The 16,965-nt window shown below is 41.0% G+C and overlaps 1 protein-coding gene across 3 annotated transcripts in view; it reads left to right on the plus strand.

Moving 5' to 3' along the window:
• The first annotated feature begins 15,379 nt into the window (after positions 1–15,379).
• LOC138624866 (protein kinase C-binding protein NELL1-like) overlaps positions 15,380–16,965 on the plus strand; it is a 247,844-nt gene continuing 246,258 nt past the window's right edge. The window contains exons 1-2 of one of the 3 annotated variants that reach the window (XM_069705430.1): positions 15,380–15,717; positions 16,325–16,453. In XM_069705430.1, coding sequence (XP_069561531.1) covers positions 15,669–15,717; positions 16,325–16,453 — 178 coding nt within the window. In that variant the 5' untranslated portion in view covers positions 15,380–15,668. The remainder of the gene's footprint in view (positions 15,718–16,324; positions 16,454–16,965) is intronic. The other 2 variants (XM_069705431.1, XM_069705429.1) reach the window with 2 other exon arrangements.

Genomic DNA, 16,965 nt, shown 5'->3' on the forward strand with positions numbered 1-16,965 from the left:
TTACAAGCACATTGTTTGGTCAGATAAAGCCAAATTTAATTAATTTGGATCAGATGTGTTTGACGTTGGACCTGCACCGCCAGGACAACCACAGCAGCTGCATGCTGCTGAGCATGAAACATGGCCGTAGGGATGCGCTGATAAGAATTTCCCTCTGAGGGATTAATAAAGTATATATCTATCTATCCATCTATCTATACAGGGCAGCATGAGCGCTAAAGGCGTAAGGGAGATAAAGCCTGTAGTTTCAAATCGTAAATAAAAAGATGACTCAACATCTCAAGGAGCTGCCCGTTAGACAGGAAGAAGTACAAAACAAAGAACAAAAGTTTAAACTATGGCCAGATCAAGTATGTCCTCAGACTTGAATTGAATAAAACGACTTGTGGAGTACTTCAAAGTGGAAAGTAGTGGCAACAAAAGTCCTTCCAGCAAAAAAGCAGCTGAATGAAATCATTTGTGAAGAAAGGCTGAACAGCTCGCCACAGATTTGTGCAAGACTGGTATTATCCATGCCCAGGAGGACCTAATCTGTCATCAGAAATAAAAGCCATCATACAAAACATTAAAGGATAAAAGAATACAAATCTCCCTAATTAAGGGCATACTTACTTTTTCCTCTATTCAATGTTGTCTATCAGACCTGTTTGCTTTTTAATTAATCATACGTTCAAATACCCTTGACTCCAACTTAAAAGCAATACAATTATTGGGAAAAAAAAAAAGTATTGAAGGATTAAGTATTTTTGTGATTGTGCCCAGAGCTGTTTTGTTGTATACTGCACATTATGGTACAGTTACTTTTCTGTGTTTTACATGTGATTGAATTGACAGGAGTTAATATTGCTCTGACTATTTTTGACACCTTGCATTGCAAAACGGTTCCAAATACACTATTAGGTGCAGAAAAAGAGGCAAAACAAGAGACCTCATCAGTGTTGCGTTCCACTGTTGGAGACGGCCATTGACCAGCAGTAAACAAATCCCGGTGGTACGCCACATTGGTGGGTCAGTGAATTGTGATAAAAATGCATGACTTTTTGCCTACACTATCTGTCCCTTTGTTGGCGGTGGTCTTTGTTTGAGATTGGCATTCGACTGGCATTCGAGCACGTTGCGGACGAGCCGGCCCGAGCCGGTCCAGAGCTGAATTTCCTTACGCAGTACACTTCTGTACAAGATTACTCGCAGTGTTGATAATGTTTAGTTTGCTGTTTGTTGTTGTGCAGTTCAGAGCAGTCGGAATACCGAAGTCAATTAGCTCGTCATCCAGCACCATCTACCGACCTGAAGCAACTTTAGGTGGCAAACATAGTATTGACTTCTGTTTGGACAATTCAAAACAGATCTTTTAATGACCGAATGAAAACACAAACTGGACTGGAAAATGGCAGCAGTATGGTTTTGTTGTGGCTGTTTTCTTGCTACTGTGATTTCGCTAACTGTTGAAATTCAGCCCTAAAAGCCGCTGAAATCTGCCAACCCTCCGATTCTGTGACCTACCTTAATATTCTTACCTTCACTCCTCGTGCCTAACCAATAATGTCGGCCGCAGAATCTGTTGGGTGGCAGATTTCAGTGTGACACTGAACAAATTATACCTTTTAAGAAGTGTCGTGAAACACTACTGATACACCTGAGCAGTATTAGTAAAGTACTTAAACAGCAGGTAAAACAGTAATTGTATGGTAGTCCAACATACTCCAAGGCTACTTACTGAAAGGAGCTCATTGTTTCCAGTTATATCGAACAAGGACAGCGAAAAAAGGAATTACAGCGATATTAGGGGCAGGTTTCTTTTTGCTGTGAAACACGTCTTTATTTAGTCAGAAATACAATCACTGCAATTACTACAATAATAGCAGGTGCAGTCAAGCCGCAGTGAGTGCTTTCTTTTGCAATTAGCATTGCTAGTGTAAAAAAAAATAATAATAATCAGCTAAAAGCATTGATTTACCCCCATTACATCAAACTAGGTTTTGCAAACATGATTTTTTTTTTTCTTCCTGTGAGGCCGTGCAGACCGAGTCACTAGGATTCTCTGCTCATGTATTCTGTAGCTTATAAGAAATCCATATCAGTCTTGACAGGGCGTTAACACCTACAGAACTACGTAAGTATACGAGTTGAGTCCTGGGAGATGTTTTCCTGACCACCCTCTGACACGCCGTCATTACAGATCAATACATTTCTGCCGCCTGTGATGTGTCATTCAATTTCCATTTCTGTCATTTCCTCACAAATAAAACTCCCCCCTGGGAGTGATTGGAAATTGAGAGACAAACTGATGTTGCTATTTAGTTTAGTGATGACTGGTATTGTGTTCTGCTAGAGGATGAAGAGGGACAGTCAAGACCTGCATGACACTTAACACAAACCAGTTCTTTCTGAGTCACATCCCTTCATCCGTTGGGACAAAATGACTACGTCGAGGGAGTTCCATAAGCACGGGTCAGCAAAGAAAGACCGTTTATAGATAACAGGGATGAGGAAGTCTATCCTAACTATTTGAGGTTACTTCATACCTATTGAAATGCAAAGTTGAACAGTAATATAGTTTCTATTTATTTATTTATTTATTTTTTTACTTTTCCTCGGATGATTTTCTAAACCCTTGAGCTTGCACTAATTCCAGAGGAAGTTATAATAAGATGAGGGAGTGGGAAGGGGGGAGAGGGGGGAAGAGCAATTTATCTCAGTATGGCTGCTTATATGAAAGAGTGGTCTGCTTCATTGTGCCATCTGAGGTCATTTAGTTTCAGAGCGGCCCTCTGGCCCTTGGGACTATCTACCTGAATCATCCATTAATCTTCTGCACTTAAAGAGGTCTCCACTGGCTGGTTATGCAAGGCCCTATTGTCAGAATAATATAAAGGCATGCCGTTCGACCAGAGAAGAAGCACTTGCAGCTTGTCGTGTAATTGCTGTATTATCTGTGTTCATTGTCACTTACCATGAAGCTGCAATTTGTTTTTATTTTTGACAGGTTGGGGTAATTTAAAGTAAGGGCTATGGCTATTTTTTTTAATCAAATAGAGCTCATAGCACTTGCATGGATTCACAGCCGAACTCCACTGAGGAGGGAAGTTGATCTGAGACGCAACGATTCGGGAAATCCCACCAGTGTCACGGACGCGTTTGTATTCGGGGCCACTCGCATTGCCAGAAGCTGGTCTCGGAGTGTAAAAAGCTGTGTCGACAAAGAATGGGTGGTACTCCTCAGGACATCTGAGAAACTTGACTGTGCAGTAGGTGAGGTGCCTATGTATGTAATTCTGTAGGAACGACATATAAGGGAGCTGTAGCTTGAAGGTGAAGCTATGCATCAGTCGATTCAGGTTTCAATCACGTGTGTTCACGAGCCGCAAATGCAAGGGTCTGAAATTTGGTTCCTTTGTAGGCAACGTAAGCTTAGCTTTAGGGATAGCGTGAGAAGCTTGCAGAGCTCAATGGGGGAAAAGAAACGCTGCTCCTTTGTAGCGAAAAAAAGTGAATTCGGATGGTTTAGATATGAATGCGTCCCGATGGAGCTCTTCTAGATTGATCCAAAAGTGAGGAGAGCCGGGGGCGGACCTGAAACATGCTATAACCATCATATATCCCATCCACCCTGAGGATGCCTCAGGACCCCTCAAGAAGTGGCGTTGGACGTGTGTACGGTGAGCGGTGTATGGGCTAACTGCAATTGCAACCATGGATATTCTCATTGAAAATAAGTGGTAAAAAAAATACATGGTACATATAGTTATGGTCAAGCTTCAAAGCAATAATCCTATCTGGTGACCTGCAGTCTGAAATTAATTTACTTGTATTTCCTGAAGAGTTCCCAGCCCAACAAACCCTCATACCTAAATGATGAAGTACAACATGCAGTCCTCAAACACCCCAATGAGCATTTGTACTTTGACAGTTTGAAGACTTGCCAACAAAACAGAGAACCAGTGTGAAAGACACATCTATTGTTTTCGTACTCTTTGTTTACACCGAGCGGCAACCAACAGTGACGTCACCCGTTGGGGCCTCGAGTTCAGATTTTGCCGGTAGCGACCATATTTGGACGAACTGAGAGAGAGCGAACGGTGGATTTCGACATCTCCTTGAGCTGAAGGTTCTTAACTGTGCTGTGACTTTTAGAAAACAACACAACTTAGAAATGATGTTTCGTTTGTATATAAATCACATGTATTCTAAACCGCAAACGTCAATGTATCACTCATTGAATGCAAACACTATATTTCTGCACTCTGAATAGCTACTGTATTATTAATGTCTTGTTTTATCTGACCCGATAAATTGTACTATGAAAAATGTAACATCAAATATGGAATCCAAATTTTAATCAGACTCATGCCTCGACGTGATTATTGATGATCTTTGAATAATTAACAACCAGACCCCTTCCCCCACCACTGCTGGACTTCAGCACACACACACACACACACACACACACACACACACACACACACACACACACACACACACACACACACACACACACACACACACACACACACACACACACACACACACACACACACACACACACACCTGTACGTGTTGTGCTTCTTTTCCAATCTTAGCAGTGTCTGCAGGGTGTGAACTCTCTAATTTGGAGGGGTTGGGGGAGTCCATATGGCCCTCAGTGCTGCTTAGCTCATTTGCCGAGCGTTATTTTAGCATACGGCACCCCGCTACCGCTAAGTAGCTAATTTGGGTAGATGGAAATGAAATGTCTGCACTGGTGTATTTACTGCAAGGCACTCCTCCATTTGTACTCTAATAATCCCGACCAGGCGAACAAAATCAGGCCGCAATCAGCTTTAATGGCGCCATTCTCAATGGCTAATAATCAGAACTTCATTTCTGTGAATTTGCCTGTCATGGTGTAAAAAAAAAAAAAAAAAAAGATCCACCAAAAGATATTGAGGTCTGCATTAGAGTTTCCTATAAAGGCATCGATCTAGCGAGTACGCATTAGGTTTTGAAAAAAATTAAAACTGCATTATGCGAGAAAAATATAATGAGGCGCTTCAATGGACCATAATGCCAGAGATGACGCATATCACGCACTGAACACTCCACATCATTTTCAACACTGGCATTAGCCATTATGTGTAAAGATGAGTCTTTGCATTCTAGATTTCGGGATTAACAGCTGAGCAAATTTAAGAAGCAATGTAATGGATCAAAGCAGCGTTACGCAGTGAATGGTTTATTAATGCATTGTGCTCCACTTGTATGAGTGTTTAACATTTAAAAGGGTTTCAGTCCTCACAGTGTTTCAAACAGCAGCTTTAATGCCTTGTTCCTTTTGTTCCCTGCTATGAGTGTAATATACAAATATCCATTATCATCATTACTGCACTATAATATTAGCCTGGCTCTGCAAGACTGCAAGTTGCTCACAACATTAGTTTTCTCCACTGCGATTATAGCCTGGATACACTCAGCTGCTCTAAATGGCTGACCAATCAGAGACTGGTATCGTTGGTTAAACACATTTGTCCAGCCCCTCCTTCAGAAGCAACTCTTTGTGGAAAAAAAAAAGAACACATCGAACGTTCAGCGCAGAATAAACACTCAGCGCCTCGTCACGCTGCTGGCATTTGAAAAAAAAAAAAAAAAAAAAAGGTGGCACTACTATTAAAAACTGTTTGTGCTCAAGAAAAAAAATGCTTTGGTAGGTAGTTCCAGCAGTGGCAGAGCGGCAGCTGCCGGTTTCGGCGCATGCTGATTGGTTAAAACTAACCCCAGGTCTTCGTCCAGCAGACGAAAATTGCGGCAAATTGTGTGATCCAAGGAATATTATCGTCAAAGCGTATTCTCTCATTCCTGTTTGATTAATCTATCTTCTCTAACCATTTTGAGTCATCCGTTCTAGTGGCCTCTAAAACGAACACCAGAGACTCCTACAAGTTACTATTCCCAGTCAAGTAGCTAACTGGCTGAATATCCCGAGATATTTCACTTTTATTCTGAATAAGCTGAATGTTCATCTCCTGCTTCTTTGTATTTGCAAACATTTTTTTTTTTTATTATGCACAGATTACAGACATTTTTAGAACTTATTTGTGCCATTGTTTGGCTGTTGACTTTTATGAGCTATGAAAGTATGCTGCAAGCTAAAAAAAAACAAAAACAAATATCATGTTGTTCCAAGAGAAAATCCAAAGCTTTCAACTTATTCGCTGCCTGAAAAGAGACAAAACAGTGCGGCATTTTACTCAGAGCAAATTAGGTAGATATGTACCAACCAAAAAGCAGCAAACATTTCAGGGATGGATCAATAAATTCACGCCGTCCATAAAGGACTCGGATTGTACAAAACAATCAGTTTCTCATGCAGTGTTTTTACCTCTACACAAAAAGTAAACCACTACTTGCGGGGAAAAAGAAGTGAAAGAAAATAATAACAGTCAAATAAAAATGGTGTTGGTACAGATCCCGAAACACTTTCAAGCTAAACATTGATTAGTGATGTTCTTGTTTGGATTTGATGTACTCTTTTTTTTTTTTTCCCAGTGAACAATCGGCCAAATCCTGGTAGATGCGCAGTTCTATGATTTAAAAAAAGCAAAGCTACAAAGCAGAAAATGTTTCATCAGACTTACATATCACTGGTAAGCATCAGATTTTAGTGCCATTCCTGGAGAATCAAAGAGTTTTTTTTTTTTCTTTAGAACCGCTATTTTACACCAACTTCAACACTCGTACAGGGAGAAATCTATCACAGGAGAGGCACATAGAACAACCGCTACCTGTCGAAGCAATGGGAAATAGACCCGAACGAAATGCACTTGCAATGTTCAAAGACAGGGCAACTCTCGCTTTTGAAATCTGGAAAAAAAACAACTGCAGTTTGTATCAAAGATTCCCCGTAAAATCCTACTACTAAATATATTAAATTAAATTACTGTTTAATTGTTGAGGAATAAATAAATGGGGAAACCACTGGTAATCCCAGAAATAAGCAGCGTGTTCACGTCGTAGCAAAATAGTTATTTAACCTCATAATCTTGCTTTAAAGGATCACGGAAGTGGTTTAACATTTGCAAAAAACAAAAAAAATCACATATTACATCACAGTTTAAACTTTAGTAAACCATAGTTTTAGGATTATTTGTATCAATTACAGGAACCAATTTTTGGCTGTTCTTTTCAGTGCAATATAAGAGTCTGCATTTATTCACTCAGACATTGCATGGCAGTTAAGGATAAAAAAAAACTAAAAAAAAACTAGAGTATCTGCACTCTGAAATAAGGCTCTCAAAAATGAATTGGCGAGATAAAAGGGAACATTTCAACTCTAATGGATGTTCATCAGGCATTGGGTCTAATACATTTTTTGGAGTTGTATTTCAGTGGGTGCACTCTTTTTTTCATTCACTGACTCTTGTCCTGCATCTGACCCTAATATCGTACAGAAGGTGCCTACATCATCTTTATGGATGGTAAAGCAGCTTTTCATTTAAGGTGTCTGCACTCTGACACCCTGACACAACATTATAATAATGAATGCAGAGAATTATATCTTAAAGTTCTACAACTGTCTAGCATACATTTGGAAGGAGTCAGCAAATAGTATGTTAAATACAATATTCTATTATATATTTGACATAATGTTTTCTAAAATGCATGTTATGGAAAATCAATCTCCCCAAAACAACTGTATTGTAGGTTTTAGCGAATGTTTTTCCCAATAGAATTTAACTGTGAATTTATCAGGGATCATTTTTAATCCACCGATGCTCCTGTCAATATTTATGGCAGCATGACTCAACATTATCTACAGTGGCCATGTTGATGGTGACGATAGAACATGTCACCCTGTGTAAAAGTGTGGCTCACTGAATTGTTTGAGCCAAGCCAGTGGCATGGACTTATTGGGTGACAGTGGAGGTCAGTCGGTCAGTTTGGTACAGATATCAGATGGTTCCCCAGAGGATGAATCCGAATGACATCAGCCATCCCCTAACTTTCCTTATAGCATCTAAGGCCAAAGTTCTCACTTTTCCAAGGAAGAAATGTCAGTGTCTAATAGATGGATTGGTACCAAACTTTATACCGACATTCATGGTTCCCAGATGACGTATGCCTTTGTATGAAATCTTCTCCAGACATCTATAATTTTGGGTTGTCAGAGGTAGAGGTTGGCAGTCAGGATATTTGGTGCTGTTAACTCTGTGGTTGTCAGATCACACCGAGTTATGTGCATTGATGGCTAATTTGGTGCTTTGGTGACCAAAGATAAATTTTGCCCAAGTCAGCATAATGACAGCTGTTATGGCATGTAGGAAGCTATTTAAGTCTTTGACTACATCAACAATACTAGTCAGATCAATATATTTGTAAATTTGTTTTTTTCTTGGTATTTGTTGATAAAAGGAGACTAAATGAATATCCCTAGACATAACTTAGGGAGCTAAAGCTAGCAAAACCATTTGCATGGCCCCTGTAAAAACCTAACCTAATATATGTGGGTTTAGCAAGAAGGTCATATGGGATAATATCCCTTGATATCACTTGTGAACATTTTAGTTCTCTTCGTTGATTGTTGCAGGTCTTTGAATTATTTGAAATATTAGAGAACTTGTATCTACAGTTTGAGAGATCTGATATTGGTGATGATACAACAGTAAGTTGTCGTTCTCATCAAACGGCGGCCTCCTGCTAGAGAACACTTCTTTTTGCAAGCGTGTTTACCGCTGCCTGGAGAAAGTTCAGAGCAAAAGTGGGTCATGCCTGGGATAAACATTGCTATATTTGTCAAAGGACTCAAACCACTAAACTTGCAGGGACAATTGGCCATCATCTCCACAGCTGAGAGTTTCTGTGTGACCCGATAATTGCCTCCAAGTCACAGATTTTTGTGAACAATACACCATCTACAGTGACGGTGGTGATTTAATCCTTAACTTTGTCTGCTCTCACAGCAGTTTAGAGTAGAAGAAAAATGGTCCATCTCACCAGTTCCTCCCCTGTTATTGAATGAGGAGAATCATTTCTTTCAAATTTTGGTGTTGAAACTACAAATGTGGTCAGCAGTTGCAGCTGATTGGCTGCCATTTTGAATAACATTTACCACTTTGTAGTTTGTGGCATCACATTTTCACACCGGTGAAACTGTTTCTTTATTTTCTTCTTTTATTCTTTTCAAGTGCCTCTGAGGAACACATTAATCATGGTTCTGGGGGAAGTGACAGTCAACAGGACTCCAACTGTGGCAGACAAAATAAAGTTTAAAGCTGTGATTCCCCTGAGTGCCATTAAAGGTGTCCCTCTGGAGCTGCCGCTGGGTTTACACTGTAAGTCCCTGATAGTGCAGACTCATAACCTTCTCACTGTTTCCACCTCCTTGAACACAACCTATTACAGCCAGACTGGACCTCAAACTCTCCAGCAATGCCGAATGGAGAAACGCACACTGTTTACTGAAGCTCCACTTTGCATTGCCATTTCAGAAAGTAAGCACGCAAGCCGAGCTGTGAACTGCCAATCCCATTCCTGGGATTCTCCACCAAGGATAAAACTATGCAGACAGCTATGTCTACATTATAATCTATCATATGGCAGGTCCTCCCTAATTCAAATAGCTTTGAAATCCAGATTATGCCCCCATTTTTCCATCGCTAAAAACTAAGATTTTCAAAAGCCCTTCATTATAGAGAGGACAGAAATGTTGCAGCACCTCAATGTATTATCGGATGTCCAATAGAAAATCAAAATCAAAGGCATTCGTTCCAACCAGCATTTCTGTAATCACTCATTTTATTTCTTAGTATATCTGATGATGCCGTATAGGTGTTGCCACTGACATATCTTTGTGCTTTTTCTGCCATAAGACTCCATACAACCTAGTCTCACGGCGAAGCGTTGAAATAGACACGCCGGTCTTCTACAGCAAAATGTGAAATAGCCACACTTGGGGCTGTCTAGGCGTAAAAATTACACGTTTTGGAAGCGTGACACTTACACGGACGTAAATGTCATGTGACCAAGTGGCAACAAAAGACGTTTTTTCTGCAGTGTTAGGAGGAAGGAAGGTTTGCATTCGTCAACGACTGCCATGTGAGAAAATGAGGTTCGAATTCAGGAGGTGACAATGCTTTTGTTGAGTTGTTTTTTGTTTTATAACCCCAACCATATTCTCTTCCCTAACCCCAACCATGTTCTTTTCCCTAAGCCCAACCACGTGTTTTAGCTCTAAGTTTCAGTCTCCTGTAAATCACCTAGCAGCACGCACGTAGTCAGTTTCATTTTCGTCCACTACGGGAAAACGTGTAACTTTCATGCCTAGACCGTGCAAAACGTGTCTATTTCACGTTTTCTGTCGCGATACCGGATTGCTCCACAAGCACAGAATGGTAGTTTTAGGAAGGTGTCGAGGGGATGTCCGATGCGTTGAAACCCATTTTCTTACCAGATGAAGGCTGCCATGTATGGAGGCAGATTCAGAAAGACACACAGAGCAAAGGCACACACAACGCCACGTCCACCAGACTGCTAGAGAACCACAAATTCGATTTTACATGGGGAGTACTTTAACAGTGATTAATGGCTAATAACGGTCTTTCAGGCAACACGGCGAGACTCTGCCGCCCGGCTCTATTCCCCGTGCTGCAATATTCAGGCGCTCGTTCAACACGCGCCGCTCATCAGAAGCTTGGCTCTTCATTGTACAGAGTATACGTTTCTTTCATGTCAGCCTGGGTTACGCGTCGCAAGAAGATTTTGTCTGAACACGGTCAGACCACGAGACACCGGAGCTTTTTGATCAGTCTTGGTTACAAATTAGAGTCAGAGTTTTCTGGTGGCAGCAGCTGAACATGAACTTTCTAATTACAGATCTTCCTTACGTTAATGGGACTGTGTTGGAGTTCGTGACACAACAAATTGTGATATTATACTAATCTCCCAAGGTTTATGTCACCTGGCGTATGTCACCAGAATAGTGATGTATTGTACAGTGTTATAATCATGAATCAGCTCATGTACAATTACATTATAAGTTAATTCATTAAACTTGCATTTAAATTATGTAGCAATAAACTTAAAGTAAATGCCATTACAAATATAGTTAAACTTTATTGCATATTGATCATTACAATTACATTGCCAATTCAAAATTAATATTTTTTGGTTGTATATTTATGTGTTAATTCTAAATAGGACACTGTAAAAGATTATGATTATTCTTGTGGTACACTGGAAGGAATACGGTGCGTTATTGATGTGATAATGTGGCCACTACCACTTTCAAAAAAAGATGGAACAGTGCAGCTTCCAAGTAAATATAACATAGCACAAAGCAGAAGCACTCCTGCTGTAAAATTGTTGGCTTGATCTTTTTGCAAAGTTCGGTCCTATACAGTTTTAACAGACATCTGTCAGCCAATCAAATCAGGTCATGTTGTTCAACAGTCTAACATTTACGACTAGATGGAACTTAATTGGTCCACTATGAGTTTCTTTGCTAATTGTGCTTTATTTAGGTGTTACGCTCATTAATTTTTAACCTACGCTTTCTCTTAAACATAAATGATAAGTGTTGAGTTCAATTTACAAAACCAAACAAACAAAGAGCGAGATGGTTAGATTTTAAAATAAGAGAATTGCTTTATTCCGAGTGTATGAAGAAATACAAAACCAGATACATTTCTTAACTTATTCCAGGCCAAAGGTTGATCCTCTTTAGCTTGTGTGTTGCATCTTACAGGTGCATCATTGAAGCAACATATGAAGATAAACCACTGGAGGTCAGCAAAAACAATATTTGTGGAGGTGTTAAGTTTGCAAGAAGCAGAAAATATCAGGGTGAATTTGAAGGAAATCTGAGTGAAATGTCTCAGAGAGATGGAATGTTTTTCTTCTATTGGTAGAATATAAATAACTAAATCTATATTTCTTCATCCAGATTCATATTCATCGATACAGAGAGAGATTTATGTCAGCACACACATATTAAGATCTATACGGTGTATATGCATACACTTCCTGTACATGTTCTGAGAAAAAAATGACAGAGTGGGTTTTCTTCTTTATGTTTAAGCTACAAAAGAAGAAGAGCTCTGCTTCATATCTGGCAGCTTTTAAGACGTGTAAAAAACAAAAAAAACAAAAAAACTCCAGTGAACGGTCTTTTCAGATGTTACAGACTCATCTGCCTGTTTCTGCTCAGCACACTCTGCATTCTGAGTCATCTTTCAACACTTATATCTGAAAGAAGTGCGTCGTTGCATTTTATGTTTCCATGGGATCGTGTCCTAGATTGGAACGGTGGAAAAAAGAAAGAGATCCATCATGTAAAGTTCGTGCATTGCTGAATGTTAGCCGCTAATCACCATCTCACCCCCCCGCCCCCCCGTGGATTTGATCCAACTCCTCTTCTGCTCAGAGAAATTCGAAACGTTGGCCTCCATCTCCATCAGGCAGCTACGACTTCACTGTGAATGAGTTTTGAGAGTTGTGTTTTTGACGTCACTTCTGTTCGTGCAGAATTGGTGTCTGACTCGCTCGTTCTCTGATAAGAAAAGGGTTTGCTGGTTGTCCCGCTTCTGATGACCTCCAGGTGACTGTGGGACGATGGCAGGCGTTAAAACGTGTCGACTAGCACAGACTGGAAAACGGCATGCGCCCCTCTGCAATCCTGCAATCCAGAGAATGGGACTGAATTCTAGGTAATTCTGTTGAGATTCATAATGCTGCCAGTCGTTCTTTTTCTTCCCTGTCTCTTCGTCTCTTTGTCTTTTTTCGCTGATCGGTCACCACAGATTTGGTGCATCTTTGGTTTCTGTAAGCAAATTTCCAGTCATGCATCAGTAGCCCAGTAACGGTGGTGAAAGAAGTAACCGGGTCCTTTACTTCAGTGAAATACTCATCAGAGTGAACCCTAATTACCAAAAGCAGTAGGCCCTTTCAGAGTGTTACACTGTTAATATATACTGGATGATTGGATTGCTTCGTTATTAATGGGCTAACATGAACGCGGCGTGTTAACGTCACAGTTGGTCTGCATGCAGGTTAATTTAACTATGACTTTGCGCCGTGTCTCAAATCGCTCGCTTGCTTATCTACATTTATTATTTTGAGTGCAGAAGTGAGTTCACGCTGTCAATTACGAAAAAAAAAAAAAAAGAAGCAGTGCGCTATAAGTACCCGGATCGTGTAGTCGTTACTGGTCCATCAATGGAGTCTGCTGCACCGGACCCTCAACGGTCGCCATCGGAGCTAAGTTGCAGAAAGATTTCGAGCAAATGGATGATATTTTATAAACTCATCATATTTATTTTGCAAACTTCTTTTTATGCAAATTAACACTCCAGTAAAAAGTGCAGTATTTCCCTCTCAAAAGTGTTCAGTTGGTCTGAACTTTGGTGACTTTGCATGAGTCACAGTATTTACCTGTAAAAGTATATTCAGAGACACTGAGATCTCGAAGCATCGTGATGTTGCTCCACTCGTTTATTCAGATTTCTCCTTCAAATTTTTTTTTTTTTTTAAATACTTGAATGCTTTCTTGCAGAGATTTCGATGAGATAATTGATACGACTCTTCTTCATGTATGTATCCTAAATATCAAGTTATCCCCTGCAGCCGACCGAGTTAACGCACAAACACTAGAATTACAGCGGGGAGAACTAACCTGATTTCTATAGCTCACTTTGTTCCAGACTGTTGACAACCAGCGGAGACTCCGGGTTACACTCTTCGTCTTAAACTAAGGTGCTTATTTCCCCCTTTAACCTCAATATTTAGCATACAAACAAAAAGGGTGGCATCATTCTTTACGACAAACTCCTGGCAAGAAAGTACATGTACGACCCAAAATGGTAAACTTTTCCTATTTTTTTTTTTTTTCCTTTCCACCTGTTTTTGTATATCTTTGCAGATTCACAAGTGTTTCATCAGTTATTTGAATGAGTTTGATGCAATAAAGAAAAGATAAAGGGAGTAAGGCGATGCAAATATGTCGCAAAGTGAATGTTGTTTTGTATGTCCGGGTTACAAGAAGGGATTCTTTTAACAGCATGAAATGAATTCATTCACAGGCAAAACAGGCTCTTACTACAATTAAGAACAAAAAAAAAAAAAAAAAAAAATCGGTCTCTATTATTGAAACATGTTTCCAAGACATTTTAAAAACATTTCCCAGTTTTAAAATGTACATGTGTACAGATCATGATTTGGTCAGAATCGGCACTGGATTATAGGGGTCATAAAAGTCTGTATTCATTTCACTTTTATTTGCTTCTTCTGTCATCTCCTCGGCTGGTCGTGGGTGTTAACAGGAGCCTTTATCTGCTCTGCTGATGTTTATGGAGATACGTCGAAAAGGGTAAATAAAGTGGACAAACGCCGAGCACCTTGTATGCTTCTTTTTGCACTTATTAAAAGTCTGAAAGGCAGGAATTATGTTGCCTGTATGGAGCTCACTGCCGGCCCCCCACCCCCCCCAAAAAAAAAAAAAAAAATTTTTTTTTTAACTCTCCTTCTCCTCCCTCGCTGCTCTGCAACCTGTAATTTCAAATCGGTTCTGTTTTTGTTTTACCCTTCAAGATTCTTTCAGTTCCGGATCAGTGGATAGGCTTGCTCGCTGCATGCGGCTGTTGTTTACAGTCTAATATGAGAAGGTGGAGCGATGACCATGGATCCCCAAGCGGACATTACACCATCCTTATAGAAAACACACAGGTGGAGGTGGAGGAGGAGGCGGCGGCGATGCACTCTGTGTGACTGCTGCAATCACCAGGCAGCCACCGTTCTCGCCCCCACCAGTTTTGTGTTGATGCAAGTAACCCAGACAACCTGACAATGTACACAAATTAGAGGTAGGCAGGAGAAGGGTATGATTAATGGTTCTCAATAAGGACAGGCCCCCCAGAGGGAATAGAGGGACAGGAGCAGCAGTGCTTATATAAAATCCCAGGTATTTTTTTTTTATTACCTGAGGCAGGGAGGAAGAGAGTGTGTGTGTGTGTGTGTGTGTGTGCGTGTGTGTGTGTGTGTGTGAGAGAGGGGGCGGGGGGTTCTGGGTGAAGCAAAGTGCTTTTATACCACCACCTTATTCACAGTGAACCAAGCTACAGTATCTTCATATAAAATGTGTTCAGACTTGGTCAGTTTGTGTTGTTCATTTACATCACGAGACTTGAAATTCATAAATGAATGTCTGCTGTGTCAAGTTAACACCAGCCTCCCTATCTGTTACAGAGGATTCCCATCTCCTCCTCCTCTTCCTCCTCCTCCTCCTCCTCCTCCTCCTCCTCACCGCGTTTCCTTTGAAATCCTTTTTCTCACCTCCAAAAAACTGCAAGTTTCTGCGGTCTGAAGAGGGGGAACTTTGGAAATTGATCGTCGAGATTATCCTGAAATGTTCCGTCTGCGGTCCGTTTTGACTGCTGTTCCGAATACACGCGGACGTGTCGCGCTTTTGACGCCGCGCTTTGGCTGAAAGGATTCATTAAAACGCTGTAAAACCGTTCGCGTTTTGCGGCGAGGGAACCCCTGCTCTCGCGCTCGTGGACCATTCCTCCCGCTCCTCCGCATCCAGGCGAGGTGAGAGCGGCGCACACAGCGCCAGACGGACCGGAGCGTTGGTTCGGTGTGGATACGCAGCGGAGCGCGCACGCCTCACGGACCCTGTAAAACAGCGCAACTCTCAAGCTCAAATGGATATTTACGTGACTCTTTTCTCCTTTTTCTTTTTTACCAAACCATGTAAGTACAAACACTGTTGTGACTGACACGAGCTTCTTTCACGTTCTTTTTTTTTTTTTAACGCTGCTCGGTTTACAACCTTGTGCGCAGATTTCTTTTTCTTTCTGGGGTGATGATATCTTTGGACTGCGGTGCATTGTTTATTTATTTATTTATTTTTTAAATTTTTCAGTTAATCTTCTGGAGTTTGTACTGTTAGCATTTGGAAAGTGGTCAGGAGACAGATGAGAAGAGATGACACCTTTTTTATTTATTTTTTTTTTTTACCTTACTGTGCGGTGCACCTATATATTCCCGTGAAGAATACAGGTGATGGGCTGCGGGCAAGATAAGGCGCATTTTAGTGGGCAGCTTTTTATTATTTTTTTTTAAAAAATTTTAACAATATCCCTGCGTGACTTCCCCCCCCCCCCCCTCCACATAACCAGCCATTTTAAGTAGTGGAATGCACACAAGCAGTGACTGTCCCTGTGTAAAATGAAATAGGATTTTTTTTTTTTTTTTTTTTTTGAAACCCTGTCAGCAGGTTGTGACCCCCCCCCCCCTCCCGCCCCCTCGCCTTCCCTCTGCTTCACATCTTCTCTAACCTTCATGTTCTCTCCTCCAGCTTTGGCTTTCGGATCAGATCAAGATTACCAGATTGATATCATCAATGAACTTGACCTGGCAAATGCCACCTATGGAATAACCCAAGTAGCGGGGCTTCACAACAGCAGCAAAGCCTTCCTTTTCCGAGGTAAAAAAAAACAAAAACACACACTCATGTTTTCTTCATTTGTCGTTAAGTTCAGTCTTTGTCCTCTCTTTCTCTCATACACGCACGCACACGCACACGCACACACACACACACACGGTCTTTGTCTAATTTAGTTAGTGTGAGCGCAGCCACGCAAGCGCCGCACCTTTCGGTGCCACAGTATTAGCGGGAGACGATGAGACTGAAACACTCCGGGGAGAGCCTCCTCTCATAATTACTCCACATTTAATTTGTCCCAGGCAGCAGATGCCCAGACTCCAGCCCCCCTCCTCCCCCCACCCCCCCCCATTCCCTTTCTTTCTTGGACACACTTGATGGCCCGCAGTCTGCGTTGGGTTTTCTGCAGCACTTCGATTGTTTTGAATGATATGCACTAAAGGTGGTTAATGGACATCAAAGTGTGTTTCCCGCTGTGAGGTGCGTGAAGGGCGCACGGCGTGTGGCTGAAAATACACGAAAAGAATGAGTAAAAAAAAACAACATGTGAAAGT

Source organism: Brachyistius frenatus, unplaced genomic scaffold (assembly GCF_029030835.1).
Source record: "Brachyistius frenatus isolate BFR_SWC_R1_liver_20210118 unplaced genomic scaffold, ASM2903083v1 Contig_56, whole genome shotgun sequence".
In the NCBI taxonomy this organism is placed as follows: domain Eukaryota; kingdom Metazoa; phylum Chordata; class Actinopteri; family Embiotocidae; genus Brachyistius; species Brachyistius frenatus.